Source organism: Neopsephotus bourkii, unplaced genomic scaffold (assembly GCF_033783945.1).
Source record: "Neopsephotus bourkii isolate Nb327-2 ecotype Australia unplaced genomic scaffold, CSIRO-AGI_Nbou_v1 NB_745, whole genome shotgun sequence".
NCBI classification, from domain to species: domain Eukaryota; kingdom Metazoa; phylum Chordata; class Aves; order Psittaciformes; family Psittacidae; genus Neopsephotus; species Neopsephotus bourkii.
Window position 1 is genome coordinate 901,233 of NW_026901243.1, and position 15,171 is coordinate 916,403.

At 42.8% G+C, this 15,171-nt stretch overlaps 1 protein-coding gene across 2 annotated transcripts in view; it reads left to right on the forward strand.

The window, feature by feature from the left end:
* The window catches only part of CCDC13 (coiled-coil domain containing 13), a 31,306-nt gene extending 21,625 nt beyond the window's left edge, over positions 1 to 9,681 (forward strand). For both annotated transcript variants that reach the window (XM_061354769.1, XM_061354770.1), the window contains 5 exons: positions 993 to 1,076; positions 1,897 to 2,025; positions 4,502 to 4,656; positions 8,706 to 8,820; positions 9,355 to 9,681. In XM_061354769.1, coding sequence (XP_061210753.1) covers positions 993 to 1,076; positions 1,897 to 2,025; positions 4,502 to 4,656; positions 8,706 to 8,820; positions 9,355 to 9,502 — 631 coding nt within the window. In that variant the 3' untranslated portion in view covers positions 9,503 to 9,681. The remainder of the gene's footprint in view (positions 1 to 992; positions 1,077 to 1,896; positions 2,026 to 4,501; positions 4,657 to 8,705; positions 8,821 to 9,354) is intronic.
* Positions 9,682 to 15,171: the final 5,490 nt, after the last annotated feature.

Consider the following 15,171-nt stretch of genomic DNA (forward strand, 5'->3'; position numbering starts at 1 on the left):
GAAGGGACATTAAAGCTCATCCACTTCCAACCCCCCTGCCATAGGCAGGGACACCTTCCACTAGGCCAGGTAGCTCAAAGCCCCGTCCAACCTGGCCTTGAACATGGCCAGTGATGGGGCAGCCACAGTTTCTCTGAGCCAGTGTCTTACCACTCTCATAGTCAATAATTTTTTCCTAAGATCTCATCTAAATCTCCCTTCTGTCAGTTTGAGTCTGTTTCCCCTTCCCCTGTTCCTACCTTGTTAGAAGTCCCTCCCCAGCTTTCTTGTCAGCCTCTGTAGGCACTGGAAGCTGCTTTAAGGTGTCTCCGGAGCCTTCCCTTCTCCAGGCTGAACAAGCCCAGCTCTCTCAGCCTCTCTGCATATGAGAGATACTCCAGCACTCTCTTTGTGGCCTCCTGTGGGCATGATTTAGATAAAAAACTATATTTTATCCACTTTTTCACTTCATATATCTGCTGAGATTAAGCAGGAAAGCAAGGAGGAAAATTAGGTTGGGTAATGGCTTTGAAGAAGCCACTAAGTACAATGCATAAATTATTTCTTGTATACGTGGCTACCATAGTTGTGTCATGAAAATAGCTGACATGTAAGGTGGGCAATGAATGAGTCTGGAAATTGCAAGAGCTGTTAATAGTTTGATTAGCAGACCTCAGTCATTCCATTAATTTTAGTATGCTGGTGAACTCTGTATTCCATTTTACTTTAGCGAATCATCTTTTCCTATCAGGAAAGATGAAATGAAAAATGCTATAAATAGGAACTAAAGCTCCTTCGAGATGTCAAAATAAAAATCTACATTTTTAGACTGGGACACTTCTGTCATTACCAACCTTAACTTGATTTTAGGATTAACCACTCCTGACTTAGGAGGCTCTGGAAATCTTTTCCCTACAAGGCGACAATAAATACAGACATTGCAAAATAACTGGAGTTCTTGGAAGACTGCCTTCTGCAGAGTTTAGGGACTAATACAGCTTTCTTCCTCTCAGCACAGTGTCCAAGATGGGCCATACACTTGTAGAGTCAGCAGCTACTAAGCCTTTCCATCTCAGTAATAACATCACATCTGGAAGGTATGTATATGAACTTCATAATAAACGAGGGGATGTTTCCTGCCACACTCCACAAGCTGCTGGCCTTATCCTTGTGTGCCTTGTTTCTGTAACAAGCAGCTTCTTTCACGGTCCTTCCTACTAGATACTGCCAAACACCTCTGACAGGCTCTAGCATCTTCTTGCTATCTTAATTTTTTTTAATTGACTGCTAGCTTTATGCTCCACAAATCCCATGTTTCCCTTTTCACCTCCAACCACCAAGATTTCTCCTGCTTTTTGCTCTCAAGGAGATATTCCTGAATACTACTCCTATGTGGAGAGGTCAGAGAAGTAATAAAGTACATAAAAATGGGATACATGGGAGAACTGCCTCTTCTTTTCGTCACATATCAGGCATAAGAATGGCCATTGTACTAATGCTGCCTGAAGCCTTTCAGCAGAAGAAAATCAATAGCACGCCATTTAACAGCTTAGCTAGCACTTTAGAGAATCCACATATGGGCTTCTTTTACTTTGGCAGTAGCAATGGGAGGAGAATCAGTGATAGTGAATTGATAGGAGGTGGAAGTGTGTTTCCAGGGGTAATGGGAAGGGAAAGCACCCTTGTGAATGAGAAGACCTTTCTAGTGAAACTCACGGTAGCTTCATTGTCAAATATTTCTGTTCCATTTATTGCAGTATAGAGATTGGTGCTGGGGGGAGGTAGTGAGCCTGGCTCTGCATTCTGGCTTAGTTTTCAGACAAGTGTATTTTGATATGTTTTTCAAATCCTGTCTTTGTTTCATTTCTTTCATTTTTGAAATGGGAAACAGACTCTCTATGCTTCTGCTGCTTTTAGGCTTGCTGGCACTAACAGCCTGGATTTGAAAGTACTGCAGACACAGATCACAGAGCACAAGGCTCTGTGCCAGGCTGCTGAAGTGGAAAGAGACAGGCTCCTGGAACTGGTCACTGTGCTGCAGAAAAGGTAGTGGCTGATTCTGCCAGTATCCTTTGTGGGATGCTGCGATTAAGGAGTGCTTGAGATGTGTGAGAACGTATAGCATGCAGTACATTACACCCAGTGTGATCCATTCCTTAAATAGGGGCTTTTAAATTTGTTCTACTCAATTTCCATGCCTAGTTGATGATTCACTTTTTTTATTGTTATTCTTTTAGAACAAAGAGCCAAAGAAACGGAGTCATCTTCGAGCTTGCTGCACCTAGATGAAATTAGAATTCGTGTATTTACATATGTGTGGTGTTATTTAGGTCGCAGTATTACTCATCAGTAGTAAATACTGTAATTAGTTGTAATCTGACTTCTGTTCCAAAAGCTTTTCACATTCTCTTAAGTTTCACTATATCCTCTTCTAAATGAATTTATTCTGCTTTAACTGAAGCATAGCTGTGGTCTTTTTTTTCCCTTTTCTATTATTCAATTCAAGATGATGTTAAAAACAATGTTTTAAGGGTGCAGGAAAAGTGAAGTCCTTTCTCTTTGGACACCTTTCAGTTACTGCTTTTTGTTTGGTTGGTTTGGGGCTTTTTCTTCCCCAGTTAGAGAATGTGTATTGTTTTATTCCTAAATCTGTATTCCAGCTTGTAGGAAGATACGCTTTTACGTGTGTGCTTTTGAATTCAATAGGCACTATTTGCTTACTTTCTTTATTTTACAATAGTTATAATTTCTCACTTGTCCAGCTGTTGTCCTGTACAATTAATCGCAGTCAGAAAAATGCATCTTTTTTATAACTGTGATAAAGGTGCTTCTAAGAGCTAAATCCTGGAAGTACACACTGGGAGAGTCTTACTTTTCTTTATAAGCCCAGTGATTTTAATAGAGCTATGCAATTAGATAAGGATGGAGGTGTGAGTGATAGCTAAAATGAGGACATCATGAATATGGGATAATGAAGAACACGGAGCCAATGAAATGCACAGTTGCTTGTAAAATGTACCATAGACTGATGATTCAGCAGCTCCACAGTTATTACACATATATCAAGAGATCCTGCAGGTGAAATAAATTTTGTGAGACTGTGTGCAATAACTCTCAGAAAACCTCAGGATAATAGGGCATCCAGTCATAATTCAACATGCATATATGTAAAAGAAAATCAGGCATTCTTCCACTTTGCTGTTGGAGTGTGGGTCAGCAAAGCTCAAGTAACATATAATGCTTAAGTCAAGAGAAGAGTGCTGGGAATGGTTACATGAGTGGGATTTTTGTACAGCAGCTGCCAGGATTTAGGACTGTGTTCCACAGTCACTTACTGTGGAGCAGAATTACTCTCTGAAGAGACTCCGTGATGAACGGTTTGTAGGATTGGGCCCTGCTGGGGAAAGAGTGAAAGCTAGAGTAACATTTTAAGTTATTAATATATAGCAAAAGATTTCATTAAAAAAATTACTAGTCATGTCATTTTTCCTCCACTGTTTGTCTAATGTGGATGCTAGAGGAACACCTGGTCAGATGACAGAAGAGTGAATTCAGAACCACAGAGAGAAATATAATTTCTCATAGCATGTCACCAGCCTGGGAATTCACTGCCACAGGAGGTCAGAGTCTTGCCTGTAGCTAGATTTTTAAGACAGTGATATAATTTTATTATAGTTGTAATAGTTTTTTAGTTATGCCAGCTAGGAGGGAAATAAGACTAATCAGGTCTCCTGATTCAGAGAGTAATCAGCTATCACCTTTGGGGTCAAGAAAGAAATTCTTTATTCTGCATTATACAACACAGTGAATTCAGGTTTCTCTCTAGCTTTAAACTCCTCTAAATCATTTGGTGTCAGGCACTGCCCCACACGAGATGCATCACTGACTCCATCTGTGGGCACGCATCAAATTTTTGTAGTTAATTTTCTAAGATACTGTGAAGGGTGAATAGAGAGTCAATTTGCTCTTCTGTATTGCATTATGGAATGAACCATCAGTTTCTTTTCCAGTCACTTCTTATAGGACAGTATCTGATAGTATCTGATGGCCAAGTTTATTAAAAACAACATCAGGTTTCTTTTCTTACTTGCAGATAACTGATGCAAAGCAGCTAACTGACACTGTTTTTATAAACTTTTTTCTTTCTAGATTTTCCCAGTGTTTTTTTAAAAATTCAGTTTATTGTTCATGTAATAAAAGGTCTTTCCTCCGCCATCTGCAGCTTGCCTGCTCATCGTCGTAAAATCACACTAGTAGTCGATGTTAAAGGATTTAGGCAACCTCCATTAACAAACCCATTATTTCCAACTGTACTCATTAGTTAATTCTGTTTTGCAAATTTGGAGGATGTCATCTGGAACAATTTCATTGAGATTTTTGCCTTTGGATGCATGAAAAATTCTCTTTTTCCCTCTGTTGGGAGCTGTGCAGCATGAAGCAGGATTCAGTATCAACGCTGACTGATCCTTAATAGTCGTGACATAAATAAGCTGAGCTACCCTTTTTTTTTTTTGCCTGTCAGGGTGGAGGAAAGCAGCAATAAAATCTTGGCAGCTGAGAAGAGTCTTCAGGAAGAGCGGCGGCGATGTGTCATCTTGGAACAGCAGCTTGAAAAATTGCAAATGGATGCAGGGAGTGACACAACTGAACAGAAATCTCCCATGAGGAGCAAAACAGGTAAAGTGGAGCATTTGTCCCTCATCCTACTTTTACAGTTAATAGCAACAACATTTGGACATTCATCTGTCAAACCTACACAAGTTCTTGACCTTACACATGGTGATTTGGACCTACTCAGACCAGTGGAGCAATATAGGATGTAATATCCTGACCCCCATTTAATTCAAGAGGATTTTGCCACAGATTCAAGTGGGATCAGGATTTTTGCAATACATTGTTTTCATGGAATTACAGCCTACAGAAAAATGCTTGACACTGCTCCATGTTGCAACCATGCCCACTGCTGTGTTCCCTTTACACTGCTGCCCCAGAGATTCATCTGAAGGTTAAGAGCAGAATTAAAGGACGCATCCCAATTTAAGGCCTGTCAGTGTCTGTGAAAAACTATTGCTGGTGATGAAGTAATTAGATCTGGTGTAATTTATTATCCCATGAACATGATAATCTCCTGCTATAAATATGAATGCCTCACTAGCATAGTTAAAGGAGGGGAATTCATGGTGGATGTTAAATTCCTATTTCCCCGATCAAATCCTTTTATTGCTTAAGGACTCTGATTCTATAAAGTGTCTAAACCAATAAAATGGCACATATTCTTAAGGAAACTTTTCAGTCGTTTCCCTTTTTATGTGTATTTTCATAAAGTAAAAAGACTTTAAGTGCCATTAGATGAACAGTAGGGACAGGAATTTCAGTTTGGCAAATACTGGGGTGGTGTCAGGTTTAGTTAGGGTGACTAGAGAGATCACAAGCCTCATCACAGACCCTGTACAAGCTCTTGGGCCATAGGGGACAGCCCTGCAGCTCAGCAGATGGATGATGTGGCTTTCCATCATTACTCTATCCAGCACTACAGTGTGTACTAAGCTACCTCATCAGCTTCTTAGAGCTGCTCTGTACTGAGAGTGCTAACCTGTATGAGCAGTCACCTCCTTTTCCACCCACACTGGGGTCTTGTTTCTCCTTAGGCATGGGTCAGTCTGAGGTAACAAACACTGTTGTAACTGCATTGCATCAAACCTACCGCTGTCTGTAAAATATAGATCTGTTCCTTGGAATAGAACCGTTGTGTCCTTAGCAAGGGCTTCAGCCAACATTGACTCATCCCCATGTGTTTTTCTGTGAGCACTGATTTTTAGAGCTGTCTTACATATATTAACTGAGAGCCTGACAGGAGAAAATGTAGTGCAGAGAAACTTAAATCCTAATAGAAACCTAGAGTGTAGAAACAAAGTGCTACAGCCTTTAGCCTTTAGGATATACAACATTCATTTTGATAAGAGAGCAGTGCTGATGCTCACAGAAGTGGTATCATGGGATGTCCTTTGTGATTCCCAGGAGGGTTTGGAGGTGAGAGGCTTTGGAGCCCTTATAGGGTTCTGCAGATGTCCAGAGGAAAAAATTAGGGGGTAGTATCCAGATGAGAGCTGGGGGAATACAGTTCTCAATGGTACCCTTTTTACTGACTCTGTGCCTTAAACAGTATGGGAGCATTTTGGTACTATCTTCTAGAGGAGAATTTAACTGAGTTTTTGAGTGTTCAGACTTTGATACAACCTGGCAGTGTAAAGTGTTGATGCGTTGTTCTGTTATCACACATGTGCTCCACCTACGTTTGCCTTGCAACCTCAAAGAGATACAGCATAAACTCTCCAGGTCGTGAGCTATTTCGGGCAAGTTGTACTGTAGTAGCGCTCTGGAAACTCATCCTCTGTGTAGACTGGCATTTAATAGCTGGAGGAAACAGGCTATTCTTACCAGTATGACAGGTTCCTTCTTACTAAATATTTAGTTTGTTAGTCTTCTCTGCTTAAGGAGCAAAAGCTAATGTAGAAAAGGATTGGCAGTAAGACCAATACAAAGAAATCCTCTTTAAGTCCATGATGGGTAAGTAACAATTTATTTCACCACCCTTCTTTTGAAGAGAGCTCAGCCCCTTGCAATGTGCCAAAACTCTGGAGTTTGTACAAGAAACAAGTATGCAAGCCTATAATACACCTCTTCAGCAGAGCATGAAGGTTATCTAAATGCTTTCATGCCAGATAGTTGTGAAATATGAAGGAATGAAAAGCTTGAATATAAATAGGGACTAGAGAACCCACTAATTGACATAATATTTGCTTTTCTTTATGGAAGTGCAAAATTGGAGAGAGCTGATCTAATCGCTAATCTAATGTTTCTAGTCTCTTCGGTTCAGGGGAAGTTGATAATGATGCTGAGTTGCTAGACACAACCAGTTGTGTATTAAAATTACTCATGCTTTTCATTTTTCTGTTTTGGTTTTTTTTTCTGTTTTATCCAAATTTCAAATTAGCAAAAAATAATCCCAGACGAGAATAAGAAAGTAACGTTTTCCTCAGTCCTGTAAAACACAGCATCAAGACTGAAAGCATTTCTTGGTTATACAACATAGCCTGTTTCATAGAATCATAGAATAGTTAGGGTTGGAAAGGACCTTAAGATCATCAAGTTCCAACCCCCCTGCCATGGGCAGGGACACCTCGCACTAAACCATGTCACCCAAGGCCTCGTCCAACCTGGCCTTGAACACTGCCAGGGATGGAGCATTCACAACCTCCCTGGGCAACCCATTCCAGTGCCTCACCACCCTAACAGGAAAGAATTTCCTCCTTATATCCAATCTAAACTTCCCCTGTTTAAGTTTTAACCCATTACCCCTTGTCCTATCACTACAGTCCCTAATGAAGAGTCCCTCCCCAGCATACCTATAGCCCCCCTTCAGATACTGGAAGGCTTCTATGAGGTCTCCACGCAGCCTTCTCTTCTCCAGGCTGAACAGCCCCAACTTTCTCAGCCTATCTTCATATGGGAGGTGCTCCAGTCCCCTGATCATTCTCATGGCCCTCCTCTGGACTTGTTCCAACAGTTCCATGTCCTTTTTATGTTGAGGACACCAGAACTGCACACAATACTCCAAGTGAGGTCTCACAAGAGCAGAATAAAGGGGCAGGATCACCTCCTTCGACCTGCTGGTCACCCTCCTTTTGATGCAGCCCAGGATACGGTTGGCTTTCTGGGCTGCAAGCTCACACTGCCGGCTCATGTTCATTTTCTCATTGACCAGCACCCCCAAGTCCTTCTCTGCAGGGCTGCTCTGAATCTCTTCTCATATGTTTCTTCAGAGTTCAGTACTTTCTGACCAGATATTTTAGATACTCCACATGAGAAGGATTTAGTGTTTTAGTACCCTTTACTCAACTGATTCAGCCATTTATATACAGCAGAGACCACCCTCCAGTTTCCTCGGTGTTGGGATACATTCAGCATCCTATATGACAGCTGTGGTCACATTCCTTTCTTAGCTTCTTGAGCACATCATCCTTGCCTGTCTTTACTGAGTCTTCTTCCATCATAGGGGCTTGCTGGTTGGTCACACTTCTCTGCTTCTCCAGTCCCAGTAGTAAATTAGAATTATATTTCTCTATAACTGTGGGAAAAGTTTTTGTGTCCTCTTGAAACAACAGGAGCAATGCTGCATGTTTCAGGTAGGCCTTTAAGGAGGAAAGCATTCCTGATTCAGAACCTTAGTTTGAGGTATGTATTTAAGTGCTTTACTGCATTTAACCTATGTTGCATTTATGCTAAGGATCAAAGTGCTTTACAAAAGCTGCTTCAGTGTGTGCCACACGCAAACTTTATCACAGGCATCCAGGAAGCAATGGTTGTCATAAGCTTAAGTGTAACACAGTGACAAGATAAACATCAAAATAATAATTCTTTTCAACTGTTTCTATCACCTCTTGTTTTGTCCATTTAAATACTTTGATTTAATTCTTCTCTGAATGGGTGGCCTCACAAATTACTGCATTTAACCCTATAATGCGAACTCATCATGTTTTAATTTCACTGAAAGGAGATTAAAATAGATGGCTGTTCTATACATTTACAGCATCTTCATGGATATACATAGAACTTAACAGATTCCTTCATATTTATTGACTGTTTCCTGAGATTTACTCAGTGTGCTACCAAGTGAAAATGGTTGTTTGTTTTACTAAAACTCTATTTTGTGATTAAATTTACAGGCCAGACTGCAAGTCACTCAATGCTCACCTTGGATGTGAGTGATAGCAAGGAGTTCTCTGCAGCTCAGCTTTCTAAGTTGCCTATAGAATTGCAGGTAGAGGAACTGAGCAGAAGGTATGGTTTCCCCTTCTCCATTCTATGTTACTCACAATAGCTAAAATTCATTGCTGTCCTTTTAGCAGTGATATTACCTACACCTGCTGCTTGGAAGATAAAACCTAGCAAAATCTATGGAAACCACAGATCATCTGGTTTTAGCTTCTCTATGTCATTCTTACACAAATTTCCTAATAATTATACAGATACCCAGAAATGTTAAGCTAATGCAAATGTTAAGCAATGCAAGACGTGCAAGGAAGACCCCTTTTTTTCTTTTTCTTTCCTTATGCATTGATTGAAAGCTTATTCATGAAAATAGAATTATAATCTTTAACAAAGCATATCTGAAAAGTATATTGGCCATCTAATACTTGTTTCTATCTCAGAGGGAGAAGGAACAAGTGACAAGTCTGGTCTTTCTCACATCTCTCATAAAATTATCAGCAAGCATGTGTTTCAGTGCTTTCTTCCCCAGAGCTGAAGCACTGTTCTAATTTGCTTTTAAAGCTCCACAGAGCACACAGAAGTTTTCCTTTTGTTTCCTCATAGGCTTGCGATGCAGCTGAATGAGAACAAATCTCTGAAGGCTGCTTTGGAGACTGCCCTGAGAAAGAAAGAGGAAGACTTTAAACTGTATCAAGACACAATGGGCCAAGTGAAGGATATCTTTTTACAGGCCATTCAGCAGCAGAAATAGGAGAAGAGTAAGCAAGATATTCAAGAGTCGTTTGGACTGCAAAGCAGGGAGAGAGCTCAGGCATCGTGCCCATGAAATGAAATGCAGTGGCAATCTAGTTTTGCAGCCTCAGATCATGTAATTTCTTTAGCATTTGCAGAAGAGGATGAGAAGTGGAGATAAAATACAAAAAGAGTGAAGGTTTTGCATGTCAGCAAATTCTTTCTTTAAGAGTTAGCTAACCAGCAACTGGCTCTCAAACTGCACATGCCATAGGTTGATGCAGTTTAGGAAGCTGCAGGTCTGCAGTGTGATTTTAGACAAAACCTCCCTAGTTTCAACAGAATTTTCATCAAAAGGGCTCAATATTAAATTCACTGCTGCCTTTATCAGCTCTTGAAGGAATTTGCTCTATAAAAGTTGTGCCAGCCCCCCTCCAAATTTGTGCCAGGAGCAAACCAAGTTCTGTTTTTATCAGCACATTGATACCTGTCTGTCTCAGGCTTTCTGTAGCACATAAGTGCTGAGGGAGAGATTTAGCCTGCCCTATGAATATCTGCAAGTGAATTTCGCGTGGGCTCCACTTACCATTCCAACCTGTTTCTTAGCTTGAACATATTGGCAGCTGAGTTTTCTGAAACGGTGCTGGGTTTCCACTGAAAAGGTAGACTGTGCAGATTACCCCTGCAGTCAGACCTACCTTAAATTAGTTTATACCGTATGAAATTTGTCATCCAGGTTAAGAATTCCCTATTCCTGTGTCTCTGCATTCACCTGTTACACATGTCTTCTCATTAGAAAGAAATGCTAACAAAACTCAGGCAGGTCCTCACTGCAGTAGTGGTGGGAGTTTTGGAGATGCTGAAAACCCTTTCGTCTCTGTCCTTGTCTCTTGCAGCATGGTGAGAACACCAAGCGCAAGCTAATAAGGCATTAGCATGCAGCCTGTCAGCAGAGAGCTACCCTTGGGGATTACAAGCAAATGGAGAGCTAGCCATTTTTGTATAGTGCTGCTTTGTTTCTTGGTGGAAAGTCTTGAAAGCTCTTCTTTTTCTGCTTTGCTTTGTCAGCCTCTTTTTGTGAGTGTGAAGTTGGTCAGATTTTAACCCCAGCCACCATTTAGCACTAAGTGGATTTGTGGTCAGGCAAACCACAGCTCCCTTCCCCAGCATGGGGCTTGTGTCCTGGCTCTGCTTGCATTGAGATGAGGCATGTGAAAAAGAGCAGAGCGGGAGTTACTCCAGATGCGTCGAGGGTGGTGTCATCCCTGTGTCTTCTTTTCCTGCTTATGTTCAGAGACGTCTCTGTCCAAACAGTTTGCAGAATCCCTGATGGAGGAGCTTGGGGAGCTGAGGATAAGTTAGCACCCAAGAGTTAGCCCTCCCTGTATTTAAAAGCCCTGCGCTGCTCCCCCAGCACTGGCCACAAAAAGTGGGACCAGAAATATTCACCTTGCTGGTAGCATCAGGAAAAAGAATCTTGCAACCTACAATCCTCTGAATTCAAGGAATTGTAAATCCTGGGTTGAGAGACAGACACAGCCTCGTCCAAGTAAGCTGTGGTTTGTTTCTGTTCAGCTCCATCCTGATTATTATGAGATGAGGGGTAGAGAGAGCAGACCTAACAGAAGCAATCAGCCCACCTCTGATAGATAAGGACATGCAGTAGCAAGCAGATCCCTTTGAAAAGCTGCCTGAGCTGTGGCAGAGGTGTGGAGATTTTGCTATGTGGTGACTGCTAAATTCAGGCTTGTAGCTTGCAGCTGGAGATTCTGATTTCACTTACATAGAAGTGCGAATCAATATTTTCACCTATGTACAGGAGAGGCAATCTACTGTCCCTTCTAATACATGGTCAGCATTTGTCTCCTGTCTCGTGATGAATCAGTGAAGCTCATACCATTTTCCAGCAGAATGGCTGTGAATCAACCCATGAAACAGAGATATGAAAATGGGAGTGTTATATGTTACAGAACACATATGGCTTGCTAGCACATGGTGCAAACCTCTTCTCAAATGCTGCAACACTCATTTCTTTAAACATATGTTTGTTGGGGGGGCACAGAAGCTTTTTTTCTTTTTCTGCATACATACACACACAGCACCTCTGGACACCTTGATAAAGAAGAAGCCAAGATGCTATAAAAGAAGTTATTTAGAGATCCTGTACCTGTAGGTAACTGTTTCTCATGGAAACGTGCAATCCGTTGCACATCGCAGAGTCGGGAAGGGTTTCTGCACGCAGGCCAAATTGTCCAGGTCTTCTCAGTTTTCACCTTAGTTTTGAAATAAATTCCCTCTGCATTCTCACAGTGACCTGCCTTTGAATTAATCCCCATGCTGACTCTTGCAGCAGCTGCTTCCCAGATTTCCAAGGTATGAGACTGATTTTCTTGCAGCGCATATCACTTCGTTGCTGAATGTAAGAAATCCTGTCAGACCCTAGAAGCAGTAGCCCCAGGTACCCCAACCCACTGCTCAGAGAACAAAACCAATGACAATATTTTTCTCACTGCCTACGAAAACCCATACCACCGGTACTTAGCCATAGAATCTCCAGCACGCTTGATATGCTGTTTGAACTACAGTATTTCTCTTAGGGATGTAGCTGGGCTTGATCTGAAGTCTCCACAACTCCCTACTTTCCTTGGAAGTTTGATGGCTTCATGGATAATTACCAGCCCATTAAAATCCTGTGCTTTGATACCTATTTGAATTTCTCTGGCAGCCGGTCATTGTTACACCTTTCTTTGCTAGATAAAAGCAGTGTGAATATGCAGCATTTCCTTGCTGGGACAGCCTTCATCCTGTGCAAAGTCATGTCACAGGCTGCTTTTTGATAAGCTCAGAGTTTTTTCAGTCTCTCATTGTAGCTAATGGTGATGACAGGCTGGTGGTGATAACGCTCACCACTGCTGGCACAGACTGGTGAATACAGTTAAGCTGTGAAGAACAGCATGAGGTTAATTTTGCTGCAAGTATTTGAGGCTATGGACACTTCTTTTTAAGATTTGCCCAGCCTTTAGCTAATGTATGCTAAGAATACAGGACCTCCAAACACTTGGGCCAAGCCCAAGGTTGTCTCCTAGACTGGAGAGGGGCAGAGCACTTCCACAAAGCAGTCATAAAGTGCCTTATGGATGCATCTGATTTTAGAGGTACAGTTGAACCTCTGGGAATAAACAGTATTTGATGAATTTTCATCGTTTTACTTTCAGCCTGTTGCAAGGCACCTACCTGCAAAGAGCAGGCAGTGTGAGGATGTGGCTTTCCAAACTGGTCATAACATGAATTCGGTTGCATTAGCATGGTTAAAAATACACATAATATCGAAGCAAGTGAGCTCTCCCTAACGTGGTATCTGCTTGGCCCAGTGGTGGAGGATCAGCCAGCAGGTTGAAGCCCCACTGTAACAGCTCCAGTTGGTGGCAAAGGGGAACTGAGTTGGGAATTGCTTTGCCAACCTCTCCATCAGCCACAGCCAGCAGCTGCTACTGCCCTGCAAGGCGCAAGGCCTTCTCCCTGTGCATGACAAAAGGAATGAGGTTCAGCTTTAAATGGAAAAATACTCCAGCAGGGCCCCCATGCTCTAAATTAAGCCACAGCTGAGCCAAGAGGGGTATTGGGTTTCTCCCCTCATCCTCTCCCTCTGAGCCCAGCTCAAGAGCTGACTGCTCCCATGGGACCGAGCGGCCTCACTCAACAAATGCCACCTCAATCCCATGCGTCTCTGCTTACAGCTCTGAAACCCATCTGCATGCAGGGGGTGAGATCCTAGGCTTTAGAGCAGCTTGTTTGTCAGCAGGGTTGGTTATCTGCAGGGTGCAGATAACAGATAAGGTCATTCCACTGCCTAGCTGACCTAATTGGGGCATTTTTTTCAGGAATGGGAGGGGATTGTGAGGAGAGGAGCTGAAGGCTTTGACCTGATGCTGGTTGTTCCCGACAGGTGGTGGGAGCCTTCTTCAGAGTCCTTCCCCAGGGCAGCAGGAGGTCCTGGGACCTTTGATGGGATTGGTGGGTCATGGGGGATGCCATACTCGGGGAGCTGAGAGGGGTCCTGGGGGTGACCTTGGATGGATCAATGTATGAACAGATGGATGGGGCACACATCCCTTTCTCCTGAGCCATCCTGCTAGCATGGAGGAGTCTGCTGAAGTCCTTGTTGGGTTAGCATGTGCCACTTTTGCATGGGGAACCCGATGGGGCAATCTAAGGCAGTATAAAAAATAGAAAACTGTGGGTTATTATAATCCTTTTTCCTTCCATTTCACCCCAGAGAATGCAGGGAGACAGCAGTGTAAGACAGGAACCAAAGGAGCCTCCTTTGGTGTCCTCACCAAATATCTCCGGTCCCATCCCCATGGGACAGAGGCAAGCACCTTTTGTTGAACCCCACCACCTTCCACTTGCTGGTTAGCACACCACATCAAGGTCTGGCCTCAGCTCGTGTGCCACAGCTTCCAACAACCATTAGAGAAAAGCTATAATTAAAAGCAGCTCAAAGCCATAAGCAATCCCTTGTCATAAAGCACTGGGGCAATAAAACACAGAGGTGTCCTCCGTACTGAGACAGGCACGCTGGTCACATTTAAAATAAATCTTTTCACATTAGAAATCAAGACAGAGGTTGTTTTTTTTTCTCCCATTTTTTTTCATAATATCTATAAATTAAAGCTAAATAATTTTTATCACCACAGTTCTCAGAGCCTCGTGAAAAGCTTACGCCCAGCCCTCCACTGGTGGTGTTCTTTCAATCAGCAAGATCACAAATTACTCAGGAGTTTAAAAGGAAGAAAATTAAAATCTATCATCACCCTGAAACTTGGGATGCTGATGCTCAGGGAGAGCAGCATGATGGGGCTGGAACCTGCTCCCTGGAGCCTCCCAGCATCCCAAAAACGAGATCCCCATCTCCTCCAGCTTCCAACACACTGAGCTTCCAGCACTGTTGGTTTTCCTGTGCCCCTTTGCTTGTTGCCTTCCTGTATCACGCTCCCACCAAGCAAGTCCATGTCCACCTGCACCCGCTGGTGGGGGCAGAGCCTCAGCTTTCCCTCCTGCAAAGGCTCTTTGACGTATGGCCATGACTGGCAGTAAACCCCTGCTCTCCACAGGCACACAGAGTGTGATGAATTGTGTTGCTGCACTTATCTGCACTGATCGCTTAATTACTTTGCCTGTAAGCACCCACGCAATTATGCCAAGGTCTAAAGAGATGAAGTTCCAAGAGCTGCTGCAGCAGGACCAAGGCTCGGGGGCATCCGAGGGGCAGGCCGCCAAATCCTGCCCAGCTGCTGCAATTTAAAATGGCTCATTGAGTGCTGAAAGTATTGGCCATTTAGTGCCAAGGGTCTCTCTATGCACATCAAGTTAAAAATGCTGCCAAAACCCCTTTTGTATTCATGGCCAGTGCCATCCTGGGTGCCTATCTTGGGGATCTGCCCTCCAGAGCCCAGAACATGACTTCTCTCACCCCAAAGCAGACAAACCCACAGAGGTATTTATAAAAGCCAGGGATGTTATTTCTCTCCTTTGACCCTACAGGCAGCCCAGAAGATGCTCCAGGGTGGCAGCTCTCCCCAGATCTCTCAGGGCTTTGGTAGAAATTGCTTCCCACAGGACACAGGGATGGGACTGATGCTGCATTGATTTTAATAACTTGGCTGACCTGTATTTGCCCATCCTGAA